This window comes from Rhinichthys klamathensis, unplaced genomic scaffold (assembly GCF_029890125.1).
Source record: "Rhinichthys klamathensis goyatoka isolate OS25496 unplaced genomic scaffold, OSU_Roscu_1.1 h1tg000123l_1, whole genome shotgun sequence".
Taxonomy (NCBI): domain Eukaryota; kingdom Metazoa; phylum Chordata; class Actinopteri; order Cypriniformes; family Leuciscidae; genus Rhinichthys; species Rhinichthys klamathensis.
The window spans coordinates 6,378,564-6,406,140 of NW_026606660.1; the positions used below are offsets into that span (position 1 = coordinate 6,378,564).

General features: G+C 36.7%; 2 protein-coding genes across 2 annotated transcripts; one reads left to right on the forward strand and one right to left on the reverse strand.

Annotated features, from left to right (window-relative positions):
• Positions 1–431: 431 nt before the first annotated feature.
• Positions 432–18,132, reverse strand: LOC130088847 (bifunctional epoxide hydrolase 2-like). The gene is made up of 17 exons (XM_056255823.1): positions 18,069–18,132; positions 17,724–17,914; positions 17,492–17,614; positions 17,305–17,373; positions 17,103–17,198; positions 16,698–16,776; positions 15,392–15,426; positions 15,269–15,295; positions 8,979–9,064; positions 8,739–8,850; positions 8,493–8,567; positions 6,209–6,251; positions 5,820–5,922; positions 5,123–5,192; positions 4,492–4,572; positions 4,211–4,269; positions 432–783 (listed from the first exon to the last, which is right to left on the reverse strand). The coding sequence occupies exons 1-17, from the start codon at positions 18,130–18,132 to the stop codon at positions 699–701; spliced, it is 1,398 nt and encodes a 465-aa protein (XP_056111798.1). The 3' UTR covers positions 432–698.
• Positions 18,133–19,564: 1,432 nt separating this feature from the next.
• LOC130088848 (phospholipase A and acyltransferase 1-like) lies at positions 19,565–21,655 on the forward strand. The gene is made up of 4 exons (XM_056255824.1): positions 19,565–19,579; positions 20,729–20,891; positions 20,966–21,219; positions 21,342–21,655. The coding sequence occupies exons 1-4, from the start codon at positions 19,565–19,567 to the stop codon at positions 21,405–21,407; spliced, it is 498 nt and encodes a 165-aa protein (XP_056111799.1). The 3' UTR covers positions 21,408–21,655.
• The last annotated feature ends 5,922 nt before the right edge of the window (positions 21,656–27,577 follow it).

Consider the following 27,577-nt stretch of genomic DNA (forward strand, 5'->3'; position numbering starts at 1 on the left):
AAAGTTAGTCTGGCAAAGAGCTCATTCAAGCCCATATCCAATCCGTCGAAATCGAGGCACCAATCAGAAACGTTGGGGCGGGCTTTACATGATGACGACAGCGCTGGGATTTTGAAGCAGATTTTGTAGCCTACATTACAAAGATGGATGCCGCCGTCGAACATCACTCGTTCGAATCAGATATCGCGTCTGTTTTAAGCGATTTGAACGTTTACTTTTAGTTAAAAACCGAGCAAAGAACAACACTCGGAGATGTTTCTCCGCCGCTCTGCATACGTCATCTCCTTCATCGCTCTGATTGGTTTAGGTCTATCCGTGACGTCCGTTGGTGACGTCCGTTGGTCCCTCTGGAAATGATTTGTCTATGACGCTTTGCCAGACCATAACTCAGTTACAACTGAGAATGGTCTGGTTTTAACCAGGCTAGCTGTTCATACCAAATGTATGATATTTGTAGAAAAGGTGAAATATATTTGCAAGTGAATCTATTTGCACTGTATAAATAGACACTGCCTTTATAAAATCGTCATTATTACAGTGCATTACAAAATACTTCATATGTAAAGCGTACAGAGGACTACTGAAATTCACTCATTACAATGGACTATTATTATGTTATGATCAGCAAGCCTGGACATTAGTTCACTTTAGCCGAGTCGGTTCATTCACCCGCGTATACTTCAATCAGGACGATCGTCTCATAACTTGGGATGAACAGGGATCGAGGTTTTCTGGTGTGTTTCCTTCAGCCAGGAGATGAGGATTTTATTGAGCTCTGCAGGCCTGAAGAGAGAAAAGGGAAGAGATTGGACTAATCGGATCATGTGATAGAAAGCTTCACTAATTATTTTAATGCCATAGTCATTTCTGGTTCTATTACTATAGCTCATGCTAAGGGTTAGAGATTTAAACAAATCATTAACCCTGTAAAGCCTACTGTATCATTTTTGTTTCGTAAATTTCTAAGGCTCTAAATTATCAACATGATACAAACTTTGATGAAAAACCTGTGCCATAGTGACACAATGTGAAATATATTCATACTCCGTCTGCTACATGCTTTAAATTACATTGTCTGGTTAATACTAGTATTAAGTGTAAAAACGTCCACTATTTTTATTAAGTAAACAGAAGAATAACTTTTATATTGTAATATTTTAAGGTGAACACTTACTTGACCGAAGCAACTTAAATTTACTTGATTATCCAAACATCATTATTTAGAAAAATCATGTTAAAATGTATCGTACATCAAGCTTTTGAGGACCGTTTCCTCAATCTATCTCGTTCATCTATCTTTTTGGTCATAAATTTCAGCAACTGCACTAAATTGCATATTTTTGCTAAGTTTGGGCCTCTGAAAAAAACAGGTGTTTTCTCCTCAAGTATGAACTCCATATTCTTTTATATCATATTATATGAGCCATAAAAGCCTGATGTATCAAATATGATAATCAACAAATGCAAAGTTTTTTTTTGTCTAAAGGTTCAATTAACTGTTGCTTCTTTTTTTTCTTTTTTTAAATGAGATCTTCAATAGTAAAAGCTATTAACCACAAACCAACTCCACAAGAGAAAAAACACTCTGACCCGTGTGTAAGTTCAGAGACTTAAAGAGTGTGTTTGTCTTATGGGGTCACGGAGGTCACATCACATGTCCTGATTTGAAAATGAAGCTTACAGGTTCAGAACGTCAGCGTTCATCTATTGATTGCTGAAGTTCAGTGGAGGGTGGAGAGGTGGACGGGTCAAGAGATATTCAAATGATTTACGGCTGCATGGGGTCATTGTGGAGAGGACTGCTCTGCTCTGATAGTAGGATGGGTAATTATAATGGTTATGTCCTTGCCATGGTTGTTAATGTGCATCTGTTTCTGAAGACACATTCACACAGCAAAAATAATTTTCTTTTGTCAAGTTTTTCCACAGTCATGTGACTAAATTTGTTGTTGTGAAAAACAGAAGACACCAAAATCTGATAAATCGATCTGAAACAGCCCAGTTTAACTAAATAAAGCTTTAAAACGTAGTCACACCTGCCCTGAATGGAAAGAGCAGTTAGTGGTTCGATTTTGACGCATCTGCTAACTGTTCCAGTCATCTGTCACACTTCAAAAAGTGTGTAAGTTACATTTCACCCTTTGACCAACACTGTGGCTCATTTTTAGTCAAACGGTTCACAAAAAAACGACTTGGTGGAAATGCATTGGAAACGGGTCAGTTATTTAGAAACATAGCTTTAAAATTCCCCTACTGAAGCCCTTTATTATAAAAGCCTATAATATGCAACAATTTCTTTGTTGATTAAGGGGTGAAGGGGTGACCTGGATGGGTTTGTGACAGATGATGTGAGATTCGTCCTGCATTATTAGATTGCTCATTTACCATGATTTAAAGATACAATCCAAAAACACTAGAAGTCCAATGTTTTTCTTTATATGGTTGTGTAACCTTGGGGTGAGCTGGATGTTTCTGTCACTGTCACGTTGCTGTTATTTATGTGATCGGTTGGTTGACCGAGGTGATGGTGTTGGCCTGACCCTGTTCAATGATGGAAACCCTGTATTCGATCTATCCTTCATTTAAAACCAAATGCCTACACCAGTCCTGATAGTAAATGCTCTACTCTAAAAAAAATTGTGAGTGCTGGTCTCTCTTCATTTCAGTAGTCTCACATGCTCAGGGCTGGTGTAACGCCAACAAAAGCAGCTCTAAAAGGCTTATAAATAACAATGAAAATAATCTGTCAGAAAATAAGTCATAAAATGTTGAGTTCTGAACATGCTTTCAACACGATGCAGTGTGTTTCTGATGTACATCTCCAAGGTTTTAACATGACAAAACCATGTCTGGGTCATATTTCATCCACATAAAAAGGATAACAAATGAACTAATAAATATCTATACACAAATAAGCCTATTTTAGGATAATGTTTTGTGAAAATGTCACAGCACTGATATTTTAGTATCAATGAGGTACTATTATAGATTTATAAAAATTTTGGATGTTCATTTTTTTTTTAGTTAAAGTTGAGTCATTTTATTGAGCGTTATTTTTATTAACGTTTGTTTTTTATTTAAATGTCTATAGTTTTTAAATGGACCATAAAATAAAATGAATGAATGAATATGAAAATGAAAAATGTTGCCTTAGTAAGGCAACTGGCTGAAATAAAATACCGTAAATGTAACTTAATTATTTATATAATACAATTGTCTCAGGTAAAGTTTATTTTATTTCAAGCAAGAACTTTTTTTTTTTTTTTTTTTTTTACTATTATACCCGTGTCACAAAGCATAATATTGTAATGATTAAACATTTTTTGGGTGAAATATAACTGATGCAATATACATCCTTGCCCGTTTTCATGACAATTACCTGGTACAAGGTGTATGATTTAATATCATTGAATCGTGTGATACAATCATATACAATCAAACTATTTACTATGATCTGAGAGACTGATGGGGAGAAGGATGAAGATTCACACATGCATCACCCACGTGAGCCAGCTAACCTAACCTGACATTGTATTAACCTTTTTTATTCTATCAATTATTACACAAGAGTGAACTAAAGTACTAAAGGTCAGACAGTCCGTCAATTATTTTGTTCTCTCCAATTTACTGGAACCAAGTATTCCTGATTCCTTGCTGACATTTAAACAGCAGCACCCTGTAGTTTTAGAGCCGTTCAGGCATGCAACTTGTTGCTATATGAGGGTTTGATTATGTTTAATGTCAATCAATATATCTGTAAAAAGTCATTCTTGTGATGCAGTACATTTTTATATCCCTATCACATTTATTAATACCTTCACATAGTGGATAAAATGAAGTCAATTTATAAAGAAGTCAATTTATAAAGATGCCAATCATAGTGTTTGTCACAAGCAATCATAATTGTGAATATTTAACGATTGCACTACTTTATTTTAGAAGTAGCATCACTTTAATTCAAACTTTTTATTAAGATATTCTTTTTCGTGTTATTTTTTAAATTAAAGTAAAATGTTTCGAACAAAACATTCTAGGGAATGTTGTTTGAACCGGCGATCAATTCATAGTTTTCCCGTGTTCTCAATATCATTTTCCATCTGGTTAGTCTTTTGTAAAAAACCCTTTAACTAATAAAAGCCAGTTCCTCAATGACATCCTTCAGGAAGTGACTATTTTTGTGATTGAAACATCAGTTTCCAGCAACCCTTACCTCTCCATCTGAGTCCAGTGTCCACACTCCTCAATGTGGCCTCTGGTGAGGTTGGGGACCTTCAGACAGAAAACATCCAGTTTACTGAATGACATCACTGCGTTTAGGCAAGTGTCGAAATTACCACAATTCACGTCTTTGTCTCGTAATTCTAAACTTGCCATAGACGCTAATCATTTGTGAGTCTCCGGACATGAACATCTGTTATTATGTTAATTCCGACATGATGTGAGTGTGAACGCAGAATTAACATAATGAAAGAATAACAAAAGTTGTCTCACCAGGTTCTCCATGCCTTTGGCAAAGACTGGCAGAAGAACAGGGTCCTTTCCTGCGGTCACCATTAAAGCTGGCATCATGATCTGTGATGGCAGAAGCATTTCAAATGAAGGAACTGAATGAAAAACAATGCACCGATTTCATTAAAATAAATTTGCATTATACTATGTTTTATGCATGAAGAAAATGAAGCCTATGCTCCATTTTAATTATCTTATGTTGGGCTTAATTTTCTTACTACATATTTTTTTCCCCTTTGATTTTGGGGTGGAATATAACCCAGATAAATCCTTTACCATTATCATTAGAATGAATCACCTGGTATATGCTGAATATCACAATTTCATAAGGCATATCAAGTTTGATTGATTTTTAAAATGCTGCATATGCAAAGAAAACAAACGAGGAAGAACCATTTAATTCCCCACCCATGCATTTATGAGTTAAAACACTTGAGCTCAAAGCATAGAGGGGCAGGTGTTGGGGCAAAGGGAACAGACACCATCTGCTCCCCTCAGGCCTAGATGTGGTGTGTATTTGCTGGAATAAGGGGCACTGGGGGTATTTCTGACCGTGATGGTGTCAGAGATCTGGTTTGCTGGCAGAGAGCCGGAGCACGGTGAGGACACTTGCCTTGCCCCTTGGCCTGGAACTCATCCAACGCCAGTTCCTCTCCCCGTTACGGTACCAGTTCAGAGGACCCCTGGGACAAAACAAGACCTTCAGTGACAACATGTCATCCACCAGGTGCATGAGCATGCATATATTAGCTATGCCTGAAATTTCACAGAAATAAAATTCTGTCTTTCCAAACCCATATGATTTTCTTTCTTAGTTACAAAAACAAACAAAATAACTGGAAAATCTCATGAAATCTAAACATATTTAGACTTGCTGTAACACATTCAGAAAATCTACAGACAGACGATAGATGGATCATGGATGGATGCCAAAACTGACATCTTCACCTTTTAAATATTATTAATAATTTGTAAAAGATATTGTAAACCCATTGAGCTGTTGACTCAAGAACAGATGGAATCAGATCCACGTACTCCAACTCATAAATGAATCGTTCAGTGCGATTTGTGAAACGATTTTACTGGTTAATTGAAGAGAATCAGCTCGTTCACGAATAGCAATATCTTTTACTGATCCATTGATATCTATCATAACCTAAACATTACAATAAGTGCTGCTTAAAATCTGATGGAAATGATAGTTTGGTAAGGGTTGTTCCAGGACTAGCATGTCCTACTTTAGTAAATCATGTTCGCATTAGAGCACAGACACACAAATACCCATTTTGGAGGCCATTTTCTCAGTGTACCTGAAGCCGCTCTTGGTGTACTGCTGAACGTAGTACTGGAGAGCAGACTCGCTCAGAATAGCACTGCGGGGCGGATCATCAGACGACCCCACAAACAATCCACCTGATAAACAAAAGAGCAGACAAGGAAAACACAACGATGAGGACAGTGCATTCGTGCAGGCTTGTGAGGCTCTGTACACAAACAGTTTGTACCATTCTTCTCGAGTGCGACTCGAATCAAACTTGCATTCAGTTCTCAATACAAAAACATGAAACCAAATCCGAAGCTGACTGAAAATCAGAAACAATTTTAATTGCTGAAGCTAATGATGCGGCCAATCACTCTCCATTGTTCATCAACTAATACGAATTCCAAATGTTAGTCATAGTTTGGTGTACTTTCTTACCTCTCTGGCAGACTCCGGCAGTGTTAAACTTGGGAAATGCATCCTGCAGATTATAAAAGAGAACATATTGCAGGTGGATGCCTTTCAACCAGTATAACATTTATACTGTATATGAAAAACATTGCCTACCCTAGCTAGTTTACCTTTTACTTAAAACCTACCCAGATGGTAATACACAAATTTGAACATGTGCACATTCAAGCATTTCATGCAACGGGCTTAAACTGTTCGACAGCCATTACCAGATTACCATTAAGTTATTAATATGGATATTTTTCTTACAAGAACGCATCACTTCATTTCAGAAGGCATTTATTAACACCCTGGAGTCATATGGATAACTTTTATGATGGATGGATGCGCTTTTTTGGGCTTCAAAAAACAAGGTACCATTCATTCCCATTATAAAGCTTTGAAGAGCCAGGATATTTTTTTTATAAAACTCCTTTTGTGTTTGGCTGAAAGTAGAAAGTCATATACACCTAGGATGGCTTGAAGGTGAGAAAACGATGGGATAATTGAATTTAATTTTAATACCTTACTTTTCGCACCATCAGTCACGCACTCAAGCTCCGAGGATCTCCCGTTCTTGGCACATTTTGAGTCAGACTTGTGAATTGTTAACTGGAGACTCGCTCTGACCGGATCATTTGAATCAGTGAGTTATTGACTCGAGACTCCAATTCATGAATGAATCGTTCAGTGCAATTTGCTAAGTATAGTAACAAAGTAAAAATACTTTGTTACTGTCCACCACTGGTTGCCAGTGTTATTTTAGTATATATATACACTATTATAGTATTTATTCATATTTTGAATGTAATATTTCAGCTTTATTCCAATTAACTAAACTTTTAATAGTATTAGATTACAATAACTTAACCCCCTCTGGGGACGGCAAACGCGCCGGCGCGTTTTGCTGTTTTTTTTTTTTTTTACAAAGCAGCAACATAGACTTAAAATACTCCGTCATTTATGGTCATATAAATAAAATCAATACATGATTATAAACTATAGAGGGTCTTCTTTTTTTGTGTACACTCACATTAACATCAAAACCTTGTGTTTTTTGTTAAATAAATAAAATAAACAGGGTGTGCTTTCAGCTCACTCTGTCTCCGCAAAAATCTTTCTGAAACATGTCTGGAAAATGAACTGAAACTCAGCTAATACTTATCACACAAACATGAAACATATGTCTAAAGAACGCTTTAAATTTCTACTTTTAAATAAAACAATTCACATTTAAAACAAATATTCTCCTGCAATAGGCCAGGATGTTGCTATGCAGTTGCTAAGGTGTTCTGAGAGTTTTTTTATAGCACATTACTATATGGCCCAAGACTATATGATATTCTGGTTTTTAAATATGACTCAGATCCTGCCTAAAAAAATCAGACTTGGATATATAGAGATCAGAATTTTACAAAGACTTAGCAACCACATTACAACACACAAGTTAAACATAAATAACATGGCTTTTTGTTGGATAAATGGCATTGATACGTGTGAATGCAATTATTGGCTTGGTGTCTCCGCTGACGTGCACCTCTCCTCCTCCGCGGTGATTTCCACGTTTTATGGGTGAGACGTGCAGCAGAAGGGGATTGTGTCTAGAGATCCCCGTCTGCCCCGACACCGCAGTCATTAAGATGCGGCGTGTGCGACCTGCGCCTGAGTGATGGCCGGACGGCTGTTTGTGATTCATTACTCCAGGATTAGAGTCCTGGATGGGAGCCCTTTATGTGGCCCTCATTAAGATGCTGGGTCATTCAGCACCAACCGCACAGCTCGCCTCCTTGATCCCCATCAGCACTGGCTTTTAGATGCCGGTGATAAACAATGTACATTTCTAACAGATAACCCTATCACTTTAGATCTCGTGCACAGGATTCCTGCTCAGGCAAGATGTTTGCTAGTGCAACAATAATTACTATGGCTCTTTTGAACCTCTTATGATACTGGCAAGATTATGATCTTGGGGAAATCTAGTTTTAACTTCATAAATACTCACAGGTAGAACGTAATTTTTGAGCCAAGAACCCCTTTTAAAGGATCATTTCACATACACACACACACCCACAAACATTACTGGGACAATGCCTTATAGGAATATAGTGCATATACCAAAGCTTTTAAGGTGTTTTTTCCTGTTCGGAGCTTGACATACATGATCACTATGAATGAACTGTCATTGTTTGGATGCATGAAGGTTCTTTCTCTGCTTTGTATTAACTCTAATGAAATAAATTGAATTAATGTTAAATTAAACTCTGAAACTTACAATCTCAGTACTTGCAAAGAACATCAGTTTGAAGGTTCGTTCAAGATTTTTCTCAAATTCAGCCTCTGCAACACCCTGATACAAAAGATAAGAATATTTATATGCAGAAATTTTTTTTAAAATCTTTTTTAATGTTAGTTAATAAAAATACAACTTCGTTGAGAAATATAATATAAATATTATGTCTAATGTATATAAAAATTACTTAGAATGAACATCACATAACTCAATGGTGATATTACTCACAGGCTTCTGAAAATATATCTGGTAATCAAAGATTGGAATGGCCTTGAGCTTCTCCATTGGATTTGTTTTTGGATCCACAGGAAAAAGGGGTGTGTTGAGGGACGCCACAGCCCTGCGTGTCAAAAGTAAATGATTAGCACGGGAAGCAAAAGTGTGAATGTCTGTTCAATGTGCACAACAATATGATGTCATATATTCTTTAACCAATTAGTTAATGATTCTCTGCTTGAAATGTAATACCTCACTCTCTCAGGATGATACTGAGCCATGTTCCACACCAGAGAACCGCCCCAGTCGTGGCCCACCAGAGTGACCTGAGGGATGCCCTGCGGAGCAGACACACTCAACTATAAACTCATCTATGCAATAATCATCAAACTGGGTGAATTTCACAAGGAAATGTCATGACAAGAGAAATCTTATTTCAGTCCAAAATTAAAAGAAACTGAAGATATTAATACTATTTTTAGGACTATTAGGATGTTTTACATTGTACATATACACTCACCGGCCACTTTATTAGGTACCCCATGCTAGTAACGGGTTGGACCCCCTTTTGCCTTCAGAACTGCCTCAATTCTTCGTGGCATAGATTCAACAAGGTGCTGGAAGCATTCCTCAGGGAGTTTGGTCCATATTGACATGATGGCATCACACAGTTGCCGCAGATTTGTCGGCTGCACATCCATGATGCGAATCTCCCGTTCCACCACATCCCAAAGATGCTCTTTTGGGTTGAGATCTGGTGACTGTGGAGGCCATTTTAGTACAGTGAACTCATTGTCATGTTCAAGAAACCAATTTGAAATGATTAGAGCTTTGTGACATGGTGGAAGTAGCCATCAGAGGATGGGTACATGGTGGCCATAAAGGGATGGACATGGTCAGAAACAATGCTCAGGTAGGCCGTGGCATTTAAACGATGCCCAATTGGCACTAAGGGGCCTAAAGTGTGCCAGGAAAACATCCCCCACACCATTACACCACCACCACCAGCCTGCACAGTGGTAACAAGGCATGATGGTTCCATGTTCTCATTCTGTTTACGCCAAATTCTGACTCTAACATCTGAATGTCTCAACGGAAATCGAGACTCATCAGACCAGGCAACATTTTTCCAGTCTTCAACTGTTCAATTTTGGTGAGCTCTTGCAAATTGTAGCCTCTTTTTCCTATTTGTAGTGGAGATGAGTGGTACCCGGTGGAGTCTTCTGCTGTTGTAGCCCATCCGCCTCAAGGTTGTGCGTGTTGTGGCTTCACAAATGCTTTGCTGCATACCTCGGTTGTAACGAGTGGTTATTTCAGTCACTGTTGCCCTTCTATCAGCTCGAACCAGTCTGGCCATTCTCCTCTGACCTCTGGCATCAACAAGGCATTTCCGCCCACAGAACTGCCGCTCACTGGATGTTTTTTCTTTTTCGGACCATTCTCTGTAAACCCTAGAGATGGTTGTGCGTGAAAATCCCAGTAGATTAGCAGTTTCTGAAATACTCAGACCAGCCCTTCTGGCACCAACAATCATGCCACGTTCAAAGTCACTCAAATCAACTTTCTTCCCCATACTGATGCTCGGTTTGAACTGCAGGAGATTGTCTTGACCATGTCTACATGCACTGAGTTGCCGCCATGTGATTGGCTGCTTAGAAATTAAGTGTTAACGAGCAGTTGGACAGGTGTACCTAATAAAGTGGCCGGTGAGTGTACATGTACTTTCATGATTACTTTCATTTAAGCTCTTATTTTAAATCAATTTCCCTCCAAATTCAAATTGCTGAAGGCAAAATAAATAAAATTGCTTAAGGCAAAATACTTAACAAATAAATAAATAAAGATACATAAAAAAAAATCACTCAAAGCAAAACATTTAAATAAATACACAAACAAAATTGCAGAAGACAAAAAGTAAGCTCAAAAATACGGAAGCTCTGAACCGCAATGTAAAAAAACAAAAACAAAATCTAGCATTTCCAGATTAAAGTCGAAACATTTCGAGATTAAAGTCGAAAGTGTTTCACACTGTGTGTGTGTGTTGTGTGTGTGTTTTGTTTCAACAAAATGAAATTCAACAGGTGCCAATCTACCAGCATTAGGCTACCATTATAGGACGTTATAAAATATACTGCGCCGGAATAGACTTTAGCCTATAGGAAAACCAACCCGGAAAACACTTTTCAGACTGGATGGAGATATCCAGCTTTATGAATGAATGAATGAGGCATTTATATAGCGCTTTCATATGTCTACTACTACTAGGCCTACACTCAAAGCGCTTCACAATCATATCAGAGAATCTCTCCTCAACCACCATTAGTGGTTATTAAATCTGAGGAAATCACGGGATCCGGCCAAATGATTGGATACAGAATGACGCACTTAAAATGTATCCAGAACGTATTTACGGTGAAGAGGGAGACAGAACGGTTACTGTTCTCGACCCAGATAGTGTTGCCTAGACGAGCACGAAAACACCTCAAAAACACTGCCACATAAAGTTTGAACCATATTGTGATACTCCGGCGGAGTCTGTGTGCTTGTCTGTAGGCAACGCCATGGTAATTCTTGTTGGTAGATTAGCACCTGTGTAGAATATTGTTGAAAGCCCAGATAAAAGTAAAAAGCTACTATTTTGTGTTGATCCATGGCAGTACACAAGTGCATTTCTTGACACACACACGTGCTCAGAGCCAGTGGACGCGCACTGTTATGAATGCACACACATCTATGGAAGACTGTATTATCGAAATGTTTCGACTTCAATCTCGAAATATTTCGACTTTAATCTCGAAATGCTAGATTTTTTTTTTTTTTTTACGTTGCGCTTCAGGGCTTCCGTACAAAAAGATAGAAAGAAAGTTCGAAAAAAGAATTTCGAAAGAAAGAAAAAGATTATATACAATTTTGCATATTCATAATTCCAATTATAAACCCAAGTCAAGACAGCAAAACAGTCTTGAAAAAGCAGTTGTGAAGGAAATTTTTAATTAAAGGGACACTCCACCCAAAAATAAAAATTCTGTCATCATTTACTCACCCTCAAGTTGTTTCAAACCTGTATGAGTTTCTTTCTTCTGCTGAACACAAAGGAAGATATTTTGAAGAACGATTGGAACCAAACAGTTGTTTGGCACCATTGACTTCCATAGTAGAAAAAAAAAAATTACTATGGAAGTCAATGGTGCCAAAGTTCCAATCGTTCTTCAAAATATCTTCCTTTGTGTTCAGCAGAAGAAAGAAACTCATACAGGTTTGAAACAACTTGAGGGTGAGTAAATTATGACAGAATTTTCATTTTTGGGTGGAGTATCCCTTTAATCATAACTAACATTTATTTTTATTGCATTCTTTTTATAAACATTTACATGCTTTAAAAAAAACTAAATGTCCCCAACACTTGGGCCAAAATGTGTTGAATATGTGAATATATATACCTCATGACTCTAGCAAGAAGCTGAAGTATCAAGGAATCCATATTCACTTTTACCTAATTTGTGTTTGTCATTGTATTAATATTTTAATATTATATTTTCAATTTGTTTAGGTTTTTTTATTAATTGTATGTGCTTTTATCATTTTGAATATTTTTATATACACCATTTTACATATACCTAGTTCTGGCATGAAACTCTAGATGGCACAGGCTGATATGTCTAACTTATTTGGTAGCGATCACATCATTATCCACATAGCACAGCTGATTGGTTGCTATTGCATCAGCGGCCAATGAGCAGCTGCTCAACATTCGAATACCGGTGTGTTTCTGTTAGCAGTCTGCAGCACGCTTTTCAGAAACCCTCCACCTTCCCCAGCTCCACCTGTATGGATCTGCTACGGGGGTTAAATCATGTCTATTACATGTGCAGCAGCGGCAGCATGTCTTGCATGCTCACAGCAATGTCTGTGAATGTTTTGGCAGTAGCAGCAGTGTAGCAGATCTATTCCGCCCATAATACATCAACATTGTGATACCATTACCATCCCAATCTCTATTAACATACAAATCTACTGAGAGTTGTCATGACAGAAATTTATAAACACCATTAATTTTTTTTTTTGTTCAGTTCTCATTTTTATTTATTTCCAGTTAGTAATTTTATTGTTTCAAATTAAAGTTATTTCAGTTAGTCACTAAGGCAACATTTTTCATCTAATGTTTACATTTTATTTTATTTCAGCTTTATTTCAATTAACAAAACTGTTTTAATAGTTTTAGTTTCAGGTATCAATGATCTCACAAGATCTCGCAGCGATAAACTGTCCACGCAGCAGTTGAAATGAGAAGCATGGTTTTGTGTCACTTGCCGTTTGATATTTTTCATATGCAACAGAAACGGCAGCTCTTATCAGTTGAGAAACGTGGTGGTCGCACCAGTGCAACAAAAAGTTTTTTAAAAACCAATCTAGAGCCCTGTTAAGCATTTGTCCTCACAGGAATGACCAGTATAGCCAAGTTATAGTTAGAAGGGGGCGTTTACATACTATCTAGTGTACTTCCAGGTTTGTTCAATGCATTTAGTAATAAAACAAAGTTTCAAAAAGCTCTTCGAAATGATGTATGGTGTTTCATGCACCATGTACCGATGGCCAAGCACACTGGACATCAAACTATTTCAGCGGCTGTGCAAAAGCTGAATAGGGCAACTGTCCAGACAAAAATACTGCAATAATAAGAAGCAATCTAGCACGGAGCACGACCGTTTATATTTACTGTTAGAGGTAATTAACCATCATATTTTGATGTCCTTGGCCACCACCTCAAGACAAATGGGACCAAAGACACTGTGATGAATTTACTTCATGTGGCCTACAGGACAATGTCTCAATGCATGTCACTGACAAAGAACATGCTGAAAGAGTCATACTATTGCATAGCTAACAGACATTGAAAGACTGTCCACATTTAAAAAGAATATACAAACTGCAGAGATATTTGATATTCCTTCAAATAATCAATGGCAAAATCAGAAAAGACTAGCAAAACTTATGCACACATTTCAGGACAAATTCACTAAACAGTTGCACCACAGTTTGTTTTTTTAGCACAAACACTTGCAAATCAGGTGCTATCTGCACTACAGCTTGCAAAAACACTGGTCTGTTCAACAGAGATTGTGAACCAACACCCCTAAACCCGTCAGTGTTATCTGAGCAGAAGCAGTTTTATATCATGATCTGTGCTAAAAAAACTGCTGTTGTTTTGTTGCTAGATTAAACCTTTATAAAATGCAATTTCATTTTACATTATATGATTGCAATTATATTCCTTTTGCATGCTGAAAGTAGAGATCCTGATATAGTCTCATTCATTTGAGGTCTCTGTCTCTCTCAGTTCTGCTGCCACACATGGCTTTGTGATACTTTTAATAAACTCAGGGAATAATGGGCAACCTTAACACTTTGCTCACACATTCGCTCAAGCTGAAGTCAACATGAAAACTGTACTCAAATGAAATGGATTGAAAAAGGGGAACTGCTCTGGGTCATTTAGCCTCAGTTCATTGTATTAGTTTAACACATTGTTCTATTCTGAGAGGTGCAAAACAGCAGAGCTCAATGATCTGAGCAACACTGAAAATGTATAAAGAATATCTTGACATTGATACAAAACTAATTTGCACAACAACGATATGCTATAAACAAACGGTTTTCGTGTACAGACAACAATGTTGTAAAAATGATCCCCGTTCACAAGGATCCACGAAAATGACTAAAAACGCTGTATTATGCATGCCAGGCCAGTGGTTGGCGATGTAACCTTGTAAAGAAACATTACACGCCTATAGACTGAACATGTGATGCATATGCGCACGACATCACCGGTTTCACAAAACAGACTCAACGGCCAAAAAAACGCACAAAAAGTTTTCCATTTTTAGTTTAAAACGATCTTGAAAATGGCCCCTAAACCCATCAGTGTTATCAGAGCAGAAGCAGTTTTATAACATGATGTGTGATAAAAAAAACTGCTGTTTTTTGTGAGATTAAACATTTACAAAACAAATGTAATTGCATTTGACAGTAGCCTATGATTACAATTGAGAATCCTTTTGCATGCAGAAAGTAGAGGTCCTGATATATATATATATATATAAATGACTTGCGGTGAGTGAGTCATTCGCTCTATTCATTAAAAAGAACCGGCGCGTAAGATTAATCGCTCACGAATCGTAGATATGTGCGACCAGCACAGACAACCCCATTATGTGCCGTCAATGTATGCTCTTTGAATTCTTTCTCAATTCAAACTGCAAACCCACAACTCATAAAACATTTCTTTTGCTGTGGCACTGTAGATACAGAAGCAGCACAGGAAACAGTATATTTGAGTACTTTATTCTGTCTGCTATTCAAAGGAATTCAGGGATGTCTATAGCGTACTTTAACGTAAACCATTTAGAACCGGTTCTCTAGGCCCAACCTTTAAGTATAGCCCTGCATCAAAGGTTTTTCATATTCTGTTATATAATAAGCAGCCTTCCTCAATAATCCTGTGATTATATGTATGTGTGTGTGAAAGCAAAAACAGTACATACCATCTTATCCAAAAATGTCACCAAATCCTAAAAGGCCACGAGGGATAGAAAAAATTATCAATTTTGTGAAACAACAGATTTAATCTAGATTAATCAATTTTTTAATGGGAAACATTTGCTTACCAGCATGATCTGTTCTTGAGAGTACTCCTCAATGTCTGCAGACAGATGGGAATAAAACAGCTTATTCTATGATCTGTATCTTCTCATATGATAATAATAATAAACGTTAGCTACATGTTAACTACAGTATATATTCTATCAGAAGGATGAGACTTATTAAAATGCTTAAATAAACTGTTTTAATGAAAAATGCCCTTAATATTTTGATTGTAATCATTTTATAAGAGCAATAAGGCCTTGAGATCATGTTATATTGAGCATATGTTCAAAAAACAGCACAGACTCGCATCTTATTGTTCAAAACACGCACTGTCACTCCCCACACAATTAAAGTTTGACGTCAAATCCCATCACAGAAGTGACCCGATACTCGGTTTTACTAGGGAACAAGAATGCTAGAACGCCTTAAGGCATTTATTTTTTTCAGTTACCTGGAAATTCATGCAGCGCAGGCCACACGCACACACGTTTAAAACAAACTCTCGGCAGAAGTTTATCGCTTCTTTTACTCGTGCATTGAGTATATATAAGATACAGATCAATGACACTTTGGAAACAAAAGTCAAACCTGTCCTGCAAACTTAGATGAAAGTTATTGTTGGTAAAAAAAAACATGACATAACTGATGTAAAAAAAAAGCAAGCGTTCTCAAAGCGTAAAAATGTCAAATAGATTAAAAAAATATAACCTATTTACATAACTGCTTATGTTTATAAGGCAAGTCAATACAAATTCCAGTCGGAATTGCTGATTTACTGTATCTTGAGCATCCTTGATCACAGGATGCAATTAAAAAAATATTTACACTTAACCTTGACGACATCCTGGGAAAGACTGGGCATTTTTAATGTACAATGAGCAAAAATAAAGTATCCAGCTAAGTTTATGTACAAAAAAAACTTTTGATTTTTTTTTTTAACCCTGTGTTGTGCCATACTTTATTAGTTTTGAAAGAGGATGAACACTGCCTCTAACAAGTGCAGTGTCTTTACTTCAAAGTTGTGAGGAAAAAGGAAGTAGCGACAGATCTTTTCTTCTGTAATATGACATACATGCGAGTGTAACAGACAAAATATATGAGGCATTGATTGTTCTACATCAGCTGTTAACTGGATTTTAAGTTGTGGGCGTTGCACTCAAAAGTGAATGCAGATGAGCGAGAGCTTGTTACGTTTTAAGCGGATTGGTGATGTATGCAGGACGTCTCCAATCATTAGAGTGAAGTCGTTTACACCGTATGGTCCAGGTACAGGCCCGACAAGAAAAATCAAAGCATGAGATACACTGTATTATAATTATAACTGACCAGGTGGTGCAGTGGAGTCACCGTAACCCTTCATATCAAGAGCCAGAACCCTGAAACCAGCATCGGCCAAAGCCGGAATCTGATGAGAAAAAAAAAAAAATGATAACACTTTACAATAAAGTCCCATTACATTATTACCCATTATTCAACTAAAATGAAGTAATATTGAGAAAAAGTAATAATGAGCACTAACGTGCCTAAACAAGAGATTTAGAAAGGTTTAAAATAGTTTCATAACTGATGAACTTTACACAGTCATTGAACGGAATTGACTTGATCTGAACAATGACACTGTCTTTTTGAGTCTGTGGGTTACCACCTCTGATCTTTGACCATTAAGCTGTCAGACTCGCAACAATAAGCCGATTTCATGTTGCATCCGCTGGAAATGTTGATGTTCCTCACCTGATACCTCCAGGAAAACCAACTCTCAGGGAAGCCATGGCACAGGAGAACAGGCGGTCCGTCTCCCATGTCCACATAGTGGATCTTCACACCAGGCTGAAAAACAGAAGAACACCCTTTTCATGACCCTCTCTGTCAAACAGCACATTGTCAGCGAACTTTTGGCACGATTATGACAGAAATAAGCATTATAAATGATGACCTTAATATTCAGATATCCATGAGAGACATTTTCAGGATTACAAAAGGGTGGCTGGAGCTCACTGGTGACCTGTTGGGCAGAACATCTCGCACATGTGTAGTAAACATAGATAGAGAGGTTATCGATAAGATTGCTTTAAACAAACAACATAGTGGGAATTACGTGGTTAAGGGTCAGAATTCCTCACCTCTATTCCTGTAAGCTTCTGGATCTCCTTAAGAGCCTCAGTGATGTCCTTGACTTGAACAGATGTTATTCCCAAACCTTCAGCTGCCTTGACGCTTTCTTTATCCACATCCAGCCAGATTGCCTTAAACAAGTAAATTAAAATAATATTTGGTTACATCCTTAACTAGCAGGCTTTGAATCTGCTGCCAATTTTCAACTGCAGACCTTCTGAAATAATTTACTGCACCTACTTCTTCAGGTTTGACAGCCAGTTTCTCAAGGGCATTGTTAAAGATGTCTGGCTCGGGGATTCTGACACCAGCATGGCAGGATCGCAAAACCAGGTCAAAGCGGCTTTCCAAAACGGAGAGAATCCTAGCGATGGCATCTCTCTGAGGGGTGTCGTCCACCCAGACATTGGCCAGGACGCCTGTAGCAATGCCTTAAAAGCAGAGGCGGACAAGAGTGAAGTATTTTTACTATGCTTAAGTACATTTTTCAAGTGTCTGTACTTTATCAGAGTGTTATTTCAACGAAATTTGGAATGTTGCGAAGTAAAAGTTTTCTAAAGAAAAACACTGATAAAGTACAGATACTTGAAAAATGAGTAAAGTAAAAATACTTCACTATAGGCCGTGAGACAGGGTTGATTGGTACCATTTTGAGGGATTAAACCGCATGGTGATTTGTGTGTAGGTATATGACCCTGTATTTGAAAAATGTGTGATTCAAGGTGATTCAAGATTCAAGGTAGTTTTTGGTTACGGAGGACGATTTTCAAACAGATTCAAACAGATGAAAAAGGATAAATGAATTTATCTTTAAATAAATTTTAAATTTTATAAAAACATTATACAATTTTATAATAAAAAAAGTATAAATTGTTTTAATACATTTTTAAAATTATAAAAGGATAAATTTTTCTCTCTTGTAGTCACTGAACACCTTACCTTGAGGTAGGATGATATATAAGTGTTGATTTCTAATAAAAGCTACCATGGATCGGATGCTATCACACATTTTCCAACACTAGAGATATGTGTACCTTCATGAAAATCAAAAAGAAATTTTATTTATAATTAAATGTTATGAATTAAACCGCTTGTAAACATACTTTATCACTAGAATTTGTTTTAATAACCTGTAAACATGAAAGTATTAAGCAATAATTTAAGACATTTCTCTTTATGTAGAACCTTTCTGGCATTGAGTCAAGGACCCTAGGGTTCTGTAAGTTTAGTGCTTTTCCATTTTTAGTTGAAAACGGTGGCACCTAAAACTAAACAAGGCAAACTTTTTATGGGTTTTGGCCGTTCATTTACACAACAACAGCATTTTGGGGGCCTGAAAATGCCAATTTTTGAAACTACTGTTATCGTCTCTGTGTAAACTACTAAAACACAAATTTGTGAAAATGATGTCGTGAAAATGATGTCGTGCGCATGCTTATTACATGTTCAGTCTATAGGCGCGTAGTTTTTTTTTACAAAGTGTTGTTACATTTACAAAGTGTACAGAATATAGCGTTTTTAGCCGTTTTCACTGTGTGAACTTTACGTGAAAAACGCGAAGGAAAAACGTTTTCACATTTTTAGTACAACGGACCTTCTGTCTTGCCCTAGTTCTAGTTTGTTCATTAGTTGTCATAGTGTCGAATTAGTCCTCACATGTTCCCTGTTCTGTTGATTACCTTCCTCGTGTATTTAAGCCAGGGTCTCCGCGGGTCCTTAAAAAGTCTTAAATTAGATTCTTTAAATTTAAGGCCATAAAAAGTTTTAAAAAGTCTTATTTTTACTTATGAAAGGTCTTAAATTTTCGATGGCAATTTGAATCAGACATATCTAAATGTTTTCCAAATTAGAACCATCTAATTAGCGTACTTTTTTATTTATTATTCTTTCTTTGTGGATCTGCTTGTTCACGTGACACTTCGCGTCACATTCGCGGCATTATTATGTCTGTCTCCTGCACGCGAAACAGGAGGAGAGAAGAAGAAAGTTGGTAAATGTCAGTTCAATTGTAAGTTCATTCTTTATGTGCGTAGTGGTGTGCAATGTGTATGGTCTATGATATTGTAATCATTGTTTTAACGATGTACGTGTTCGAGGCACTGCGAGCTGACATCGCTTTTCTCTCGTGCTTTCACTGCGTGATATGTGTAAGTTACGGTTATAGGTATGTTCCCAAATTAGTTTTTGTCTCATATTTATATCATATTATGTTGTTATCATAGGCCTACAATATCACATCAGCAAGAGTTCCGTTTTCCTGTGCACAATTGCAAATGTGACTTATTTTATATAACAGTTAAATTAACATTGTGAGTTACATTTTATAAACAATATTGTCAATATTGTTTGCTTTCCCTTCCCTGATTGGAATTTCGAAATGAAGCCATAGCAGATCGAGTGTCAATGCAACCGACAGCGATGATTTTTTTTTAAAATAGAATCCGCGTTTTGAACGAATCAATTTAATGATTCAATGAACAAACACTTGCTTCTTTCCCGAATGAATCAGTTTGATCAAATCGGTTGAATGAACGACTCCCTCAACTCACTTAAGACAGTGACTTGCCGCCACCTACTGGCAGTTTTAGTTTCACATTTAAAGTACCCTTTAATTAGAATGTTAAATATGAACTGATTTTTAATTTTAACGATCTCATAGCTTTATTTATGCAATTTTAAATGCAGTGTAAATATATTAATGCCAGATCTGATGCCACCTCTGTGTCACCTCTGCACTGCAAAGATGGATTTTGATTTAATGATTTAATTTGACTGGTAACCGTGGTATTGTGTAATTATTCTAATATAATTTAATTTGAATGTTAGAATTTGACATAAAAGTTGATGCATACATCTACAAATGTCCATATATAGATGAAAATGTCCCTGGAAATCTATTTAAGGTGGCAAATATTACCTTTAAAATATCGAGACATATTTTGTCAATATTGCACACTCCTAATGCATGGTATTAATTTTGATTTCTTCGGGCCTTAAATTTGACTTTAAAAAGTGTGCAGAAACCCTGTAAGCCCACAGTCTTCCTCAGTTCTAGGTCTTGTGTTGAAGTTACATTCTAGTGTGTATTTCTATATTGTTCCTGGTGTTTATTAAATGTTATTTCATCGTCTTTTTGCATCACGCATTTTTATTTGGTTCATCACTACAGCTAAACTGGGACAATAGATCCCCATTGGACTCTTTTCTTTCTAAAAGTGGGATGTGATCATGCTTTTAAAGTGTAGTTTCATGATATCTTTACTTTTTCTTCTTCTCAGCATAACTCTCATCCGAAGCTTTACCCGGGAGATATTCTTGAGTTTCCCGGAAACAGTTACTTTTCTCATTTTGGAGTTTACTATGGTGAACGGGACGGAGTTCCTTACGTGGCCCATCTGACCATCAGAGGTGAGTGTGTGCGCGATCTGTTAAGAGTGAAATCTGAAATCTCATAACTCATTCTCCCATCATCTCTCTTCAAGATTCAGACACCAAACTCCTCCTCTTCGGCCGAGCTTTAAACGCCGGAGTAAAGCTTGACCCGCTTGATGTAGTCGGGAAGAGATACAAGGTAAGAAACTACTTGGATGACAAGCATCCACCCCGAGATTTCTACTCTCTCATCAAGCCGGAGATCGATGACATCATGGCGAAACCCATCACCTTTGACATCCTTTTCAACAACAGCGAACATCAGGCCACAATGTTTCGATACGGGATTAAAAAGTCAGAGCAGGTGAGAAATATTTTCTAATTCTAAACATGATTATCATCTTTTTCATTGTAGAGTCGACTTATTACATTTGTTCTGGAAAACATCATTGGCAGTTGAGTAACACTTTTGAAAATTGTTTCCAGATTGAAAAAGTCTATTTCAAGATAGTTCCCACCTGGAAAGATTTATTTGAGAAGAAAAAGCTTTAAGGGACTCGTGCTGCATGAAGACAAGAGTTCAAGATCATACAAAAACATACTTTCTTTCTTAAATAATTCTTAAATGAAACAAAATATTGGAACCTACTGATGTCAAATATGCAAAATTATTTGAAGTTGCATACAGTCTGAACAAATGGAAAAACCACAATACTCTTTATTGTATTGAATGTTTTGTTATGTGAATTGAATCTTCTGGTTCAAGTCTCGCATGTCTCCACAAGGAGGCGGCAGACAGTAAAGGTCTACATTGCATTGAACAACAGGAATGATAAAATGTCTTCATTTACCAGAAAAATGTCTCTAACATATTAATTTTCTTTTTTTAAAAGTGTCTCATTCGTAACTAGTATATAACTGATAAATGAAATGACTCTGGCCTTTTATTAATGTAAATGTGACAAATAATCTGCAGATAATCATGTGCAAAAGCCAACAAACATTGGTCTCATCTGTAACTAGTATAGAAATTAAATGAAATGTCTCTGACCTTATGGATTTATACTATAAACGTGATGAATAATCTACAGATTTTCATGTACAAAACGGCAACTAACATTTTGTAAAACTAGAAAGTTATTAAAATGGCTTCCACGAAAACCATCCGAGTCATTTGTGTAAAAAATTTTCCCCACTTTAGTTAAAGCTTAATGTATTTTATTAAAGCTTAATTTTATTATTATTAAGAAATTCCCATTGAATATCTATATTGAAGACTTATTGAAGACAAGAATTTTGACAAGCAGATAAACTTCATCTGCCCAGCAGGGGGCGAATCATCATCATCATCATCATGTTGACTGATTTATGGATAGAACGCCTGGAAACAATGATGACTGAAGAGCCTCTTGTTGCTTTATTTTGGATGATCTCAGTGTTCACTGTGGCATGACGGAAAAGGATGCAGATGTACAGTGTGTGAGAGGGACAGTTCCCTAAACAGAGGGTAGTAGAAAAAGGTCATAAGACTAACTATAATATCAATGTAGAGGGAAGCCTCCCACTCTTATAGGTGCACTTGCTTATGTTGCGCCATGTTGGCTGCTTAAAAATGTCAGCTAATTATTCAAATCGTGTTTAACACTTAAAGGCAGGGTTTGCGATTTGTTCCAGAAAATGTTTTTGTTTTATGCTGGTTTAAAGTCTCTTCACATCCTGATTGCAATCACTAAGTTAAGTGGTCTGTGTGTGTGTGTGTGTGTACATACATACACACACACACACACACACACACACACATATAGATGTTATATATATATATATATATATATATATATATATATATATATATATATATATATATATATATATATAAATAACATACACAGATGTTGTAGTGAGAACTTTTACTAAAATAAGTTACGTTTTTTTGATATATATTTTCATTTGCCATGGCAGCATTTCTTATTTTCATTTAACTTTAACTGATATAAAAATTGATTTAAAAAATGTATATAGAGTATAGACATATTTAAAAACAAACAAATAAAATTACTAAAACGAAAATAAAAACAGACTGTAAATGTAAACTAATTCAAAATAGTCACATTCGCATATATATGCAGTATATGCATATATTTGTCAGTCACATTCTCAATATTTGTGTTTAGGTTCAGTAAAGCTATGTAGATCATGCAGTTAGTCATTAATCTTGGCTTAAAGACTAATAATTGTTAAAGTATAGGATCATCTCATCTGATTATTGGATTTAAACATTTATTTTGTGGTGAATTAACCTTTATTATGTAATTAAACAGTATATTAGTCTGTGTGCCTAGTGTAATGTGCCCCTTTTTTTATTTTTTTATTTTGTATTTTTTGTCATCTAGATTTGTAGATTTGACATCTAGACGTAAATATACATTTTCTTTTAGGAGACTGAAATCAGACATATTTTCTTTAGATTTATTTTGTTGCACTGTTTGAAGTAGGACCAGTGGTACTCTAAGAATTAATAAATCATTGAAAACCGATGTAGCAGCCCTGCCTGTTTTAGGGGTACAAATAACAATTATTCATTATTTATTTAATTTAATTCAGGATCTGAATTTCGGTGTGGACATTCAGTCACAGTGTGCATAATTTGACCAATTACTGCAAGTTCCAAGCTTATGAAAAAAATATACTTTATTGTATTTGAAATAGATTCCTTTTCAATAGTACATTCCCATGGTCTTTTTCTTTTTAAAGAATCTATCCGACAGAATCGGAATACTGAACGTATTTAGACAGAACAATAGACATAAAAATAGAGACAGAACGATAGACAGAATGGCAGACAGACCAACAGACAAATATAGAAAGAATGGATGGTGTCAGACAGACAAAATGACAAACAGAATGATAGACAGAATGACATTCAGACAGAAAGATAGACAACACAGACAGACAACAACAGCAAACAGAATGACAGACAGAACCACCAGACAATAGACATATAGAAAAATAGAATGACAGACAACAAAAGACAGACAGAAAAATAGAAGAATGACCATAGATAGATAGATAGATAGATATCCTAGGTTGAAATGTTGGTATTACCCATGAGAAATTCAACCTCTGACAATGACATAATCTAATCTCCAAACATACCGTCAAACACAAGTGTAAGCATTCCCATCTGTGTGTATACAAACATACACCTGCGCATGACGTCAGTGGCGGTTCTACATTGAATTACACCCTGGGCGAGACTAATTCAAAATAGTAATAAAAAGGTATAATAGTATCTCAGTGATACTAAAATACTGACATTTTCAACTATTTAAAACCTTTACTAAACAAATTATAAAATTGAGATGCAAAATATTATCTACAAGACTTTGAATGGAGGCTGTATGTTTGGTGGTTAAAACTGAAATAGTTACAAAATAAATTGTGAAGAAGAATAAAACTTAGCAAACACTAAAATGATTTAGCAGACCAATCTTTCCTGTCCATCTCACTTTTAACTGCTTTTGCACAGTCATTGTGATGTACATGTTCCTTTGGTGATACTTACAAGGCACTTCAAAATCATTTGCATAATTAATTATTTTGAATCTTATTGCCATTTAAGCAAGTCAATTAACTCAAACAGTTACAGTGGCAGCAAAAATACACTGTCACAATGAGTTCTGTGTAATTCAGCTGTTATGTTGTGTTAAAGGGATAGTTCACCCAAAAATGAAAATTCTGTCAGTAATTACTCACCCTCATGTTGTTCCAACCCCGTAAGACTTTCGTTCATCTTTGGAACACAAATTAAGATATTTTTTATTAAATCTGAGAGCTGGATCACTCCTCCATAGGCTTCTTAAGGGATCGAAACTGGCCCAAAAGTTGTAGGCCTAATATTTAACTGGACTTTAATCACAAGTTCTCCAAGGCATGCATTCAGATGAAAGGATACATAATTATAATATTTATAAGCACACAAATGACTTTGATAAAGGTAGGGATTTTGTAAATGGTAAATGGACTGCATTTATATAGCACTTTCACAGACCCAATGGCCACCAAAGCGCTTTACATATTGCCTCACATTCACCCATTCACACACTCATTCATACACCGACGGCGGTGATAGCCAATCAAGGCGCCATCCAGCTCGTCGGGAGCAGCTGGGGTTAGGTGTCTTGCTCATGGACACCTCGACACTTGGTCAGGTGGAGCCGGGGATTGAACCACCAACCTTCCAGTTTATGAACCACTGAGCCACTGCCGCCCCAACAATATTAATTTGTATTACTCATATTCACTGTTTTGACAGCTTCCTTTTAAAATATTATAGAACTTGTGTGAAAATCCTTTCCGGTTATTATATGAAAGTTAAATAAAAGCAAAGAATAAGCAGTCTGCAAATACTCATCTGGTATACGCATCAGTTCTTTGTAAGAAATCCATCTGAGAATAGAAAGGCTTATCAAAGCAAAAGGAAATAACCGAACCGAAACCCCAGTTTCATCTGTTAAGGTTCTTCTCTATTGTTTGCGATATGAATGCTAGATTGAATCCCATAATTAATTCACTGAGCAGCATTAACACGTTTAACAGCAGAGCTAGAGCTCAAAGAAATCTCTCACGTCACTGGAACTAATTAAACCAGCACACGTAAAAGAAAAAAAGTATTATTACTGCTTTTTTGGATGAATATAAATAGAACTAATCACTTGCACTTCTTATAGCTCCTATAAGCACAAATAATTAAAGATGAAAAATCAGCTTTATACCCAAGATCAAAAAGAAATGTAGACCGAGAATGCATTGAGTGTTTGAGGACTAATAGTATGGTAATTTGAAGTTAAAACACTGACACGATGACTTGTTTCAGGATAAATGGACAGAAATGATGAGCCAAGAGTGTTTTTAAGTGGCCACACGAAGAGTTCGGACATCATGACATTCTCGTACTTTTAAAATCCCAACAGCTTGAAGTGGGATATAATGACAGCCTGAATAATAACCTGTTAACTTGCGTGGATCAGTTGACACAAGCTAGTAGTGCAATGCTAGGGCAGAATCAGTACTATCACACACTCATAAATGTAAACTAAATACTTTTAAGTACAAACACCTAAAATGAATTATTCCTCAAATTATGCATCTTATTGAAAGGTGTGCTGGTACTTTACTAAGATATGGAAATAACGATTTGATGATAAATCCCTCAGATTTGCATCGAAGGGCCTGAGCCTGATCACTTTTGAATTTGACTACCTAGTAACCACTCACATTTCAATGTAAAAATAAAGAATATAGGTTGTTTTTTCGTTGCAAAATGTAAACTACATTATTGCTTGGCTAAAAGTTGGATATATAGTACATCCAACTTTACCTGCATGCATACAATATACTTATGTAAAGCAATATACACTCACCGGCCACTTTATTAGGTACCCCATGCTAGTAACGGGTTGGACCCCCTTTTGCCTTCAGAACTGCCTCAATTCTTCGTGGCATAGATTCAACAAGGTGCTGGAAGCATTCCTCAGGGAGTTTGGTCCATATTGACATGATGGCATCACCATCACCAGATCATCACCAGAGGATGGGTACATGGTGGCCATAAAGGGATGGACATGGTCAGAAACAATGCTCAGGTAGGCCGTGGCATTTAAACGATGCCCAATTGGCACTAAGGGGCCTAAAGTGTGCCAGGAAAACATCCCCCACACCATTACACCACCACCACCAGCCTGCACAGTGGTAACAAGGCATGATGGTTCCATGTTCTCATTCTGTTTACGCCAAATTCTGACTCTAACATCTGAATGTCTCAACAGAAATCGAGACTCATCAGACCAGGCAACATTTTTCCAGTCTTCAACTGTTCAATTTTGGTGAGCTCTTGCAAATTGTAGCCTCTTTTTCCTATTTGTAGTGGAGATGAGTGGTACCCGGTGGAGTCTTCTGCTGTTGTAGCCCATCCGCCTCAAGGTTGTGCGTGTTGTGGCTTCACAAATGCTTTGCTGCATACCTCGGTTGTAACGAGTGGTTATTTCAGTCACTGTTGCCCTTCTATCAGCTCGAACCAGTCTGGCCATTCTCCTCTGACCTCTGGCATCAACAAGGCATTTCCGCCCACAGAACTGCCGCTCACTGGATGTTTTTTCTTTTTCGGACCATTCTCTGTAAACCCTAGAGATGGTTGTGCGTGAAAATCCCAGTAGATTAGCAGTTTCTGAAATACTCAGACCAGCCCTTCTGGCACCAACAATCATGCCACGTTCAAAGTCACTCAAATCAACTTTCTTCCCCATACTGATGCTCAGTTTGAACTGCAGGAGATTGTCTTGACCATGTCTACATGCCTAAATGCACTGAGTTGCCGCCATGTGATTGGCTGCTTAGAAATTAAGTGTTAACGAGCAGTTGGACAGGTGTACCTAATAAAGTGGCCGGTGAGTGTATATATAGTACATAGAAAATCTCGTCTGCTTGATTCTTTATATTGTCTCAAAAATGTAAACTGTATTATCTATTGTTCAGCACTATAGTTGGATATAGGCTATATTAAATCTTTATACATACAGTACACTAATGTAAAACAATATGTACTATACATCTATATTTAGCCATAAAATTTAACTATTATCAGCCAGCTCTTTATATAAAGTTGACTATAAAAGTATGTCCAACTTTATCTGCATACATCCAGCACCATGAAACAGTATGTACTA

What these genes read in the sequence shown, in the direction of transcription:
- LOC130088847 (XM_056255823.1), bottom strand. Translation starts at nt 18,132, where the DNA reads ATGGTACCAATCAACCCTGTCTCACGGCCTATAGTGAAGTATTTTTAC. An exon ending in CCAAAGGCATGGAGAACCTG is followed by an intron (nt 4,270 to 4,491) that starts GTGAGACAACTT and finishes TTCTGTCTGAAG; the next exon opens with GTCCCCAACCTCACCAGAGG. An exon ending in CACTGGACTCAGATGGAGAG is followed by an intron (nt 784 to 4,210) that starts GTAAGGGTTGCT and finishes TTCTCTCTTCAG; the next exon opens with GCCTGCAGAGCTCAATAAAA.
- LOC130088848 (XM_056255824.1), top strand. An exon ending in GGCCCATCTGACCATCAGAG is followed by an intron (nt 20,892 to 20,965) that starts GTGAGTGTGTGC and finishes TCTCTCTTCAAG; the next exon opens with ATTCAGACACCAAACTCCTC. An exon ending in GGATTAAAAAGTCAGAGCAG is followed by an intron (nt 21,220 to 21,341) that starts GTGAGAAATATT and finishes AATTGTTTCCAG; the next exon opens with ATTGAAAAAGTCTATTTCAA.